The 10,205-nt window shown below is 39.9% G+C and overlaps 1 protein-coding gene across 1 annotated transcript; it reads right to left on the bottom strand.

The window, feature by feature from the left end:
• Nucleotides 1-636: 636 nt before the first annotated feature.
• LOC109009466 (early nodulin-93-like) lies at nt 637-9,670 on the bottom strand. The gene is made up of 4 exons (XM_018989929.2): nt 9,464-9,670; nt 2,756-2,817; nt 1,581-1,656; nt 637-1,174 (listed from the first exon to the last, which is right to left on the bottom strand). The coding sequence occupies exons 1-4, from the start codon at nt 9,573-9,575 to the stop codon at nt 1,077-1,079; spliced, it is 348 nt and encodes a 115-aa protein (XP_018845474.1). The 5' UTR covers nt 9,576-9,670; the 3' UTR covers nt 637-1,076.
• Nucleotides 9,671-10,205: the final 535 nt, after the last annotated feature.

Genomic DNA, 10,205 nt, shown 5'->3' with positions numbered 1-10,205 from the left:
GCTGCGCGCGCTGCCGTGTGTTTGCTAGCCTCGCTAGCCCGCATGCTGTGGAGGCATGGTTGTGGGTTAACCATGGTGCTAGTACCCACCATGGTTAGGGTTTGTGCTGCTCTCCTTGAGGCCACTCGACGTGGGGGTCTAACACTAACTCCACTCACTACATTCACATTATAATAGTCAGTGTATTCTAAGTTGGATTCCCTAACTAGGCAAATATTTTTTATCGTACTTCTCGTCACGATCCGAGATTCGAGTCTGTCCAAAGTTCTTGACGTGACACTCATTTAGAAATCGGGGAATGATAGCATGATCAACTTAAAAATATAAACAAAAAAAAGGGGTAATAATATAATCAAGCACAAAAGAAACATGTTTGGAGCTATAATAATATAATTTATCCAAAGTCTCTTGGCACGTAAAAAACACATCTTGGACAACTTCCATCGTGACACATTCCGGGCTACTTGCTGTTTGTTCCTGTTTTTTGGAAGTACTTGCTCTCTTGTTCTGGAGTAGCTTGTCTTGCCTAAGCCTTGCCAACCATAAACAGAAAATTTACTTCATTTTTTCTTTACTTTTGGCATCGATTATTCAGCATTCAAGAATCTTACAAATTAAAGTAATAAACAGCATCGATTATGCAAAATTCAAGAATCTTACAAATTTTATAAATTTAATTCAAGATATAACAGGAATTCTGTTGATAAAAGTATACCCAATAACTCCCATTTGAACTCTAGAAGGAACAAATCAGAGATACACATTCAGCATTAAGTTATACTTAACAATAGACAGAGATGGCGCCATGTCTTCTTACCCATTATTTTGATTCCAAAACGCTAGTTGACTAAAAAAGTACCCAGCAAAATGGCAACCTCGGTCTGATTTTACAACTATTGTAATGCAAGATTAAATTGACAGGGTAATCCCACATAGAACTCAGATAGAGTCATGAACAGCTACTGAAATGTAGTAACTATTAACCGTCACGCTCAGCAAGCTGCAGCACGACGTGCAATATGGAACATTAGGTTAACTGGTTATGGACATACAGCATAACTTCAAACTGCACAGCATCATCTCTGGTGTCTCAAGGCGTCTTCAAGCCTGGAATTTCTTCTTGCACACTCCAAAATCGTTTTATCAGCAGTGATGAAGTATGCAGCAATTGATGCTGTTCACCAAAATAGGTGTGGCACATTTAGTTACAAGTACATTAGCACAACAAAATATAAAAATCTGAGAAAAACTTGAGAGCATTTTTCTTGGTTGGGGGGAGGGGGCACGTGCTGTGTGCATCCGTGTGTGAGAGAGAGAGATAACTGCTTTTTCTTTAAACTTATTTAGAATATGGATGTTTACAATACATAGACAAGAAAAACTCAATTTCATTCATAAGAAAATTTACTTACAAAACTGTCTCTGTGGTTGCCAAATAGGCAATAACTAAAATTCTATGTAAACGCACAATAATAATTTACTAATACCATGAAGTTGTAAGAAACCGTGAAAAATAAATTGTATGTTACACACCTTAAACATCACTTTCACAAATTGAGTTCTTAAAGCTATGTTCATACCAGCAGATATAATGAGTGCCTGAGCAGTATAATTGAGGTTTCTCTTTGCCCAAGGAATCAAACGAACAGCAACCAACTAAGGACATGAACAAAGAAACATCGGGAAAATAAAATAAAATAGAAGAAGATGAAGAAGGAGAAAGAAATAAAGAAAGAAAGAGTTATCTGCATGTGAGGAACAGGATGGAATATGTATGAAGTAAACAGGAACAGACATAAATCATTCCATTGAGATTTAACAGAAAATTCTCGTCATGTGAAATCAAGAACATACTCATTGGATGTTCTCAGCATGTGCACATCTTTGAAATCAACCACATTTTTATAATCAATGCCATCACTACTATCACCGTTATCAAAATTATAATAAACCAAAATCCATCCTCATTATTTTCTTTAAAATAATTGATAATTATTTATTAAAATTGCATGAAAAGTAGATAAAAATAACAGTTAATGTACAGTTGGTCTGTTATGAAATTCAATTAGTTTCCCAAACTTCAATTAGTTCCCACAATACACCTATTATCTACGGCTAATGTAGCCACATGCCAAAGAGTTTATTTGTCATCTTGAACATCATCTCACTCCTTTGCACTCCAAAGACAATTCCTAGTTCCCTTTTATTTTTGTAGTGGTTGAACCTTACCAGGTCTCATGCTCATCAATCCAAAACATTGTGCCCACGTCCCTCTTAGTTTTTGAAGTAGCCAGTTTGTGCTAATTCAATGAGATTCCAATTAATTCAATTAAGATAGCATGCTTCATGATGAAGCCTGTTAATACCTAAATCCATGGCACCTTGGGTCTTCAAGTTAATACTAATGAAGTAAATGCCCAACAAACAAGGTAGGTTCGCCTTTTAAAAAGAGGCCAGGCAGGAAATTGGAGTATAGATTATATCCGGCGCAAGGTTGGGAAGTTAATGAAAGCACCAAAGTAGCTCTTGCCAATTGATAGTAAAAAATTATCTGGTGGCAATCATTTAGTACATGCTAAAGAGTTTGATTCACTCCTCCCAGCCGATAAAGGTGTGCCAGGTTGCCAGGTTACCTCATTATCCAATTATGGCCTCTCAAAACAAGGTAGATACTAAATTAGCAACAAAGAAATATTCTAGCAAAATATTTCTAATAAAGAGTCCCAAAAAGAGTTAAAGCATGAATGCAGCATACCGTAGGCACAGCACTGGCAACACATGCAATGGAAGCTGCCCTGAATCCGGCACGAACACCTTCTGCATATGCATATATATGCTAAGTGATGTAAATCATATACCAATATTCAAAAAAAAAAAAAGAAAAAAAAAAAAAGAGGATAATATGTGCGTGTACGTATATAATGGCGTACGTGATTGCAGAATAAAAGTAAAAAGAATAGAGAAAGAAATTGACATTAGGGATTTCAAAGTTCTCATTAATTAGGATCCAAGAAAAGAGATATTCCATCCATCAAAACTTAGATGCAGCTAACTTGATTTTTCTTACAAACAAACAAACACTCAAAAGAACACACATGCATGCCACAGGCCTCACACGCATTTCCAACTTGAAATCACAGGCCAAAGGGGAAATTGACCCTCTTTAACTGATGTTGCAAAAACTTTTAATTTTATAAGTAAATAGATAGCTTTATTGAATAGAATGAAACTAGGCAATGCCAAAGTACACAGGAAGTATACAAAGTGAGACACCTAATTACATTCTAGTGAGCTGAAAAGAAGATAGAAACTCATGGACACTCCTACCCTTCAGTACAATAGCAGAAAACCACTGTAAAAGAGATAATACAAAAAAATTCAATATTTCCCCCACTGCACGCTCCTTGTTGTTAAAGCACCTATCATTCCTTTCTGACCATAAACATCACATTAAGCACAAATGTATCATACGCCACGCTGCTGCCAATTGTGCATTGTTATGCCTCATGTTCCAACACGCTAGTAGTTCCACCACACTCTTAGACATTACCCAACTCAGTCCGGCTCTATCAAAATACCAGCCCATAATTCCCCCGCCACCTCACAATGTAAAAGCAAATGATCTATTGATTCTCCATTCCTTTTGCACATGTAGCACCACTCCATGACCACCATACCCCGCTTCCTTAAGTTATCAACTGTCAATATCTTTCCAAGCGTGGCTGTCCAAGTAAAAAACGTAACTTTAGGCAGAACTTGTGCTTTCCAAATACTCTTCCACAGAAAAAAGATGGGTTGTAGTGTTGTCAAAGCCTTGTAAAAAGATTTAATAGTAAAATTTTTTCTCCCTGTGCGAATCCACAAAATACGGTCTCCCCCATTTCCTCCTACCTTTGCTGAATACAAGTGGCTAAAAAAGGTTGTCATCTCATCAAACTCCCAATCCTGAGCATTTCTAGTAAATGTGACGTTCCAAGTTACCGTCTCATTGGTACAACATAGTACATCAAAAACTACCGCTTGATGATTTCCAGCCATGTTAAAAGCGACTAGAAAGATAATGGAAAGAGGACTCTCCCCACTCCAAGTATCGTGCCAAAAACGAAGTCTTGCTCCATCACCCACTCCGAACTTAATATGTTTTTCAAAAGTGTTCCACCCCTTGCTAATAAATTTCCATAAGCTCACTCCATATGACCCCCTACCCTCCTTAGAACACCATCCCCCCCACTCACTACCATACTTGTGTTCGATTACCTCTCTCCACAACGAGTTCCCTTATATTTGATACCTCCAACCACTTACCAAGAAGAGACTTGTTGAAGATGCTCAAGTTTCGTACCCCGAATCCGTCGTTCGCAATCGGACAGCACACCCTTTGCCAACTTATGAGGTGGAATTTAGTTTCCTCCCACATGTCCCCCCACAAGAAAGTTCTAAACAACTTTTCCATACGATTAGCCACTCCCACCGGCAAAGGAAATAGGGAAAGATAGTAAGTAGGAAGGTTGGAAATGGTACTTTTAATAAGTGCTAATCTCTCCCCTTTTGATAAATATAGTTGCTTCAACCCCGATAGTCTTTTCCCAATCTTCTCTACCACCCCATTCCAAATGCTCTTTGCTTTAAATGACGCCTCCAAGGAGAGTCCAAGATATTTCATAGGAAGTGAAGCAATGTTACAACCCAACAACTCAGCTAGAGAAGCAATATTACTCACAACCCCCACCGGTACCAACTCCAACTTCCCCAAGTTCACCTTAAGTCCCGAAATAGTTTCAAAACACAACAAGACCGCCCTTAGAGCTCGAATTTGGTCACTAGCAGCATCACAGAAGATAAGCGTGTCATCCGTAAATAATAAGTGAGAAATGGAACTGACACCATTGCTATTGTTGCCCACAGAAAAACCCATAATAAAACCCCCCCTAACGGCAGCCTCCACCATGCGACTCAAAGTCTCCATAACTAAAAGAAAGAGGAATGGTGATAATGGATCCCCTTGTTGCAAACCCCTCAAAGGCTTAAAAAAACCACAAGATTTTCCATTAACTAAAACTGAGAATCGAGTGGTCGAAACACAATGTTTAATCCATTCGCACCACTTGCTTCCAAAACCACATCTTCTCAACATATAAATGAGGAAATCCCAACACACATGATCATAGGCCTTTTCTATGTCCAACTTGCATGGGACCTCCGGAATGCCGTCTCTTAACCGGCTGTCCAAACACTCATTTGCTATCAAAACAGAGTCCAAAATTTGCCTCCCCCAAACGAAAGCATTTTGAGGTTTGGAGATGAGTTTGTCCATCACCAAACTCATGCGATTAGCTAACACCTTTGAAACAATCTTGTAGATCCCACCTATCAAGCTAATTGGCCAGAAATCTTTCAAATTATGGGCACCAACTATCTTGGGGATAAGAGCAATACAAGTAGCATTTAATGACTTCTCAAACTTAAGATTAGAATGAACCGCATGGAAAATCTACATCACTTCCTCCTTCACTATCTCCCAACATTCTTGAAAAAAAGCCATAGAAAATCCATCCGGGCCCGGGGCTTTATTCTTGCACATGCCTCTCACCACTAGATGCATCTCCTTTTCAACAAACGACCTTTCCAACCAACTTGCTACCTCCGAATCTAGCTAGTCAAACAATAAACCATCCAGTTTGGGGGCGCCACTCAACTGCTTCAGCTAGGAGCTCCTCATAATACTGCACTATATGGTCTTGGATCTCTTCGGGAGATTGCAACACATTCGAGCCTGAATGAAGGACTTCAATAGCATTGTGGTGCCTATGGGATTTGGCCACCTTGTGAAAGAACTTAGTGCATTTATCTCCCTCCTTCAACCAAAGCGCCCTTGATTTCTGCCTCCAAGATATTTCCTCCAACAACAACACTTTCTCTATTTCGGTTACCACCACTTTCTGTCTTGACAAAGAATCCTCATTCACCTCTCCTTCCTCCAATACTTGCAACTCATCCCAAAGAATATTTTCTGCAATTCCGTATGTCAAAATACATCTTCATTCCACTTCTTTAAGTCAGCCTTTAGAGCTTTGAGTTTGCCCGCCACTATGAAACTAGGTATTCCATCAAAAGAATAAGCTTCCCACCAAGCCCTTACCTTATCCACAAATCCATCAACTTCTAACCACATATTCTCAAATTTGAATGGGCGCCTACTCCCATGAATGCCACCACAATCAAGTAAAATTGGAAAATGATAAGAACATACCCGTGACAACCTTTTCTGACATAGTTCCGAAAAGTGCGTCTCCTATGAAGGGGATACTAGAAATCTATTCAACCTTGACCACCCTCGGCTATTGGACCAAGTAAAACGCCCCCCCCCCCTCCCCCAAACACCAAAGGAAGATCCACGAGATTCAGCTCAAAAATCAATTCAGAAAAGTTTTCCATTGCTCTTGTTGACGTAGATGTCCCCGCCCTCTCACTATGGAACCGAATAACGTTGAAATCACCACAAAAAATCCAAAATAAATCCCATAAAGAATTTAGACCCGCCAATTCCTCCCACAATAATCTTTTATCACAATCCACATTAGGCCCATACACACCCGCAAGATCCCACCTCCACCCATCCTCAGTATTCCTACAAGATACAGCCATGGAAAAGGACCCGATGCAGTCCTCTACCATCTCCACCACTCTTCTGTCCCACATCACCAACACACCTCCCGAAGCCCTCGACGAAGCTAAATAGCACCACCCCACAAAGGAACAACTCCACAAACTGCGAATTATGCTTCTATCAATACCACACAATTTAGTCTCTTGCAAACAAACAATATCACCTTTCCAACTTCGTAAAAGAGATCTAATGCGAAGACGTTTATTCATATCATTGATCTATCTTACGTTCCAGGACAATATTTTAGGCTTCATTAACAAAAATGGAGTCCTTCCCTTTTGATCTATCACTTCCCGAAGTTCCCTCCTTGTTATCATAATTGATAGAACATTCTAATCGTTTCAGTTCTCTCTCCTTTCTAACAGCTGACTTCATGGCCGTGGAACGGCCCGCTTCCATGGCTATTAGGAGAGCTATAAATTGTTCTTCGTATCCTTCACATGTTAATCCCACCCAATCTTGAAGTTTCCCGACTTTTTTTAACACACAATCTGATGCTCTAGGTGCGATCTGAGGAGGAAGTGTCTGTAGAGGAGACAGACTACCCATCTCCTCCTCCTCACTATCTTCAAAAATCAGAGACTGCTTCCACGGTATCCCCTCCTCCACTGACCTTACTTCGTCCACCGTATCCCCTACCTCCATTACCGGCACATAGGACACCATCTCCAATCCACCCGAATCTTCCCCAGAAACTGACAGAGCTTTTTGTGCCTGAGGTGAGGTAAAAAAATTGGGAACAGTGGCCAAAATCTCATCATGGGGACCAGCCGTGACAAGCTCGAGGACAACGGCCTTGTCGCTGCTCTCAGACACCTTATCTGACTTCTTTGTCGTTGTCTGTGCACCGGAAAGCTCCAGCGAAGTGGTCTGATCAAAAATCAAAACATCGTGACCCCACGACGCAGAGTTAAGCCCTCCACCAGCTTCGAATAGAACAAACTCTAGCGCCGGGACCTCCGTCGGAGCTTCTAACACCTTCTCTGAATTCTTCGCCGTTGTCTGTGCACCGGAATGCTCCGGCTAAGTGGTCTGAGCAGAAATCAAAACCTTGTGACCCCACGACGCAGTGTTAAGCCCTCCACCAGCTTTGAATACAACAAACTCCGATGCTAGGACCTTCGTCGGGGCTTCTACGGTCTTCGGCGGTGTCGTCTGTGGTATTGCCGGCGACGGCGACGCGGGCCAAGACGTTGATGGGCCACCAAGGTACAACGGCTTCTTCCTCCAGACAGGCTTCTCTGCCTGGGCCTGGGAAGCAAACAGGGCCTGGTGCTCCACCCGGGCCTGCATAGAAGGCCATTGGCCCGCTTGAAATCCCATCAAGGCCACTGGGCCATCAGAGGCCATTGCCTTTCCTTTACCCGGCCCATTACGTGAGCCTTCATCCTGGCCCATACCCCAGTCCTTCATCCCCTCTTCAACGCAGCGTTTCATTATCTCCATATTAATCTGCAAGCAACCCACTTGCTTTTCCATTTTCAGTCAAAGCGTGCAACAGAGATGCCACATTTGTCTCCGACACCTTCCTGCCATTCCCTTCACAAAACTGCGCTTTCACCAAAAAAGAAGAACCGGCTGGCCTCTCTGCATGTTTTGGGGCTCGAGACAAGACCTCCCTATAGGAAGAGGAGGCTTGGTGGTACTACGACGGAGGAGAAGGCATCAGTGGATAAGTCCCTCTGTTATTCCCTCCCAAAACAGAGGATTTTGCATAGAGCTCCTCCAACAAGTCTCCAAAATTAACCCCTTCCTCCCTTCCGGTATCACTAGCATCCCATGCCGCCTTGCTTGGCCAAACTCCGATAAGGTGAAAAAACTCCCATGAGAGTTTTGCTGCCTTTGCACCACCCAAACCTGAGACCCATATCTTGGTGTTCTAAGAAACACAGAAGGACCCCCAAAAGTTGCACCTTCCTTCACCATGGCAGCCAACCACCCCAAAGATGCTTAATCAATGGAAATATGATTTACCGCACGACAACTACTCTCCGTGATTCTCCACCACCCTTCATTAACCTTCTTAAACTCAAAGCACTTTTGATCAATGATAACATTCCTACTCGACCCCATGATGCAAACACTCATAACGCAATGAAGAAATACTAAGCTAATCACAAAATTATGTATTTTGTATACATACTTTTGCGAAAACTTATGATGAACATGCAAGCAAAAATTTAACATTTATTTTAACATAATTACCTCAACTTAACCAATCAACTGTATCAAACTTGCCAAAGGCCTGACCTGATTGGCATAACCTCATCATTCAAAATAGAGGTCTGGTCTGGAATTCGAAACTCCTCCCCAAAATAAATAAATAAATAAAACTGTATCAAACTTATTTTATGGACTCTGAATTTTTCTCTAAATTATCAGGTTCCAAAATATAAAAAACAAGGTAATAAAAAAACCACGATTCTTTTTCGGTTACAAACTTTTTCCAAGCAACCAACCAGATGATAAAGACAATTCCACGCATCCGGCTTCAGAATTTATGAGCTTCAGAATCTCGATTCCTTTGAATAATGAACAAGTCAGACTACGACCGGAATCAAAAGGAGAATATAAGATAACCAAACAAGACGATGCCGAGTTTCTTTTTCGACCATCTTTCATCAAGCAAGCCGAGTATTTTGGGGAGAGAGACAGAGAGATGACCCTCTTAATCAACAATGAAACAATTAATCAAATCATTGGCGCAACAACCAGACAAAGCATAGACCTCATTCAATGATATAAATTTTCCCTTATTTTCTTCCTGAACTAAGAAAAGAAAAGCTAAGTCCGAACCATTTGTGCAATTTCTGGCGTTCAAGATCTTCTGCTCTTCAACAGGAGAAGCAATCAGGAATCCGTTTCTTTTATTCACCCATGCGTCCCTCATTTCCAAGGGGATTCCCATTGCTCCGTGCCCGCCGTTCTTCAGACTTCACAGGAAGATAGAAAGGGTGGGGGAGAGAGTCGTGTTGTCGTTGTAATTCGCGACCCATTTTTTAAAGGAAATAATTGTTGAAGTTTTAAGGCTGGCAAGTGGCAAACTGCCAAGGTAGACAAACTTATAATTTACATAAAAAATAATTTTTTAACAATTGATATTGAATTTTACATTTTTTTAAAAAAAACATGCACTAGTAAAATAGATCATATTATAATAAGAAAAAATCAAGATATAAATCTCACACTCTTATACACCGTTTAAAAATATATAATTATATTCATTTATCCTCATATTTAATTAAATATGAAATATAAAGATAAAAAAATAAAATTATATGTTTTTTAAGTGGTATGCAGAGTGTGAAATTTTTGTGTAGCACTTCTTTTATAATAATATAGCATTTAATTGAAAATGATATTTATATTATAATATTATTATAATATAACATCTTTTTTAAAGTCTTCTTTTTATTCACAAAATATTTCAATATATCTTATCTCATATTATTTAATTATTATAATTTTTAAAAAATTTTAAACAAAATATAATAAAATATTTAATTTTTTAAATTCTAAAATCTGAATAATATTAATA

The sequence above is a fragment of the Juglans regia genome, chromosome 11 (genome assembly GCF_001411555.2).
Source record: "Juglans regia cultivar Chandler chromosome 11, Walnut 2.0, whole genome shotgun sequence".
Taxonomy (NCBI): Eukaryota; Viridiplantae; Streptophyta; class Magnoliopsida; order Fagales; family Juglandaceae; genus Juglans; species Juglans regia.
Note: the sequence above shows the minus strand (reverse complement) of the source record. Positions and strands in the feature narration are given on the sequence as shown.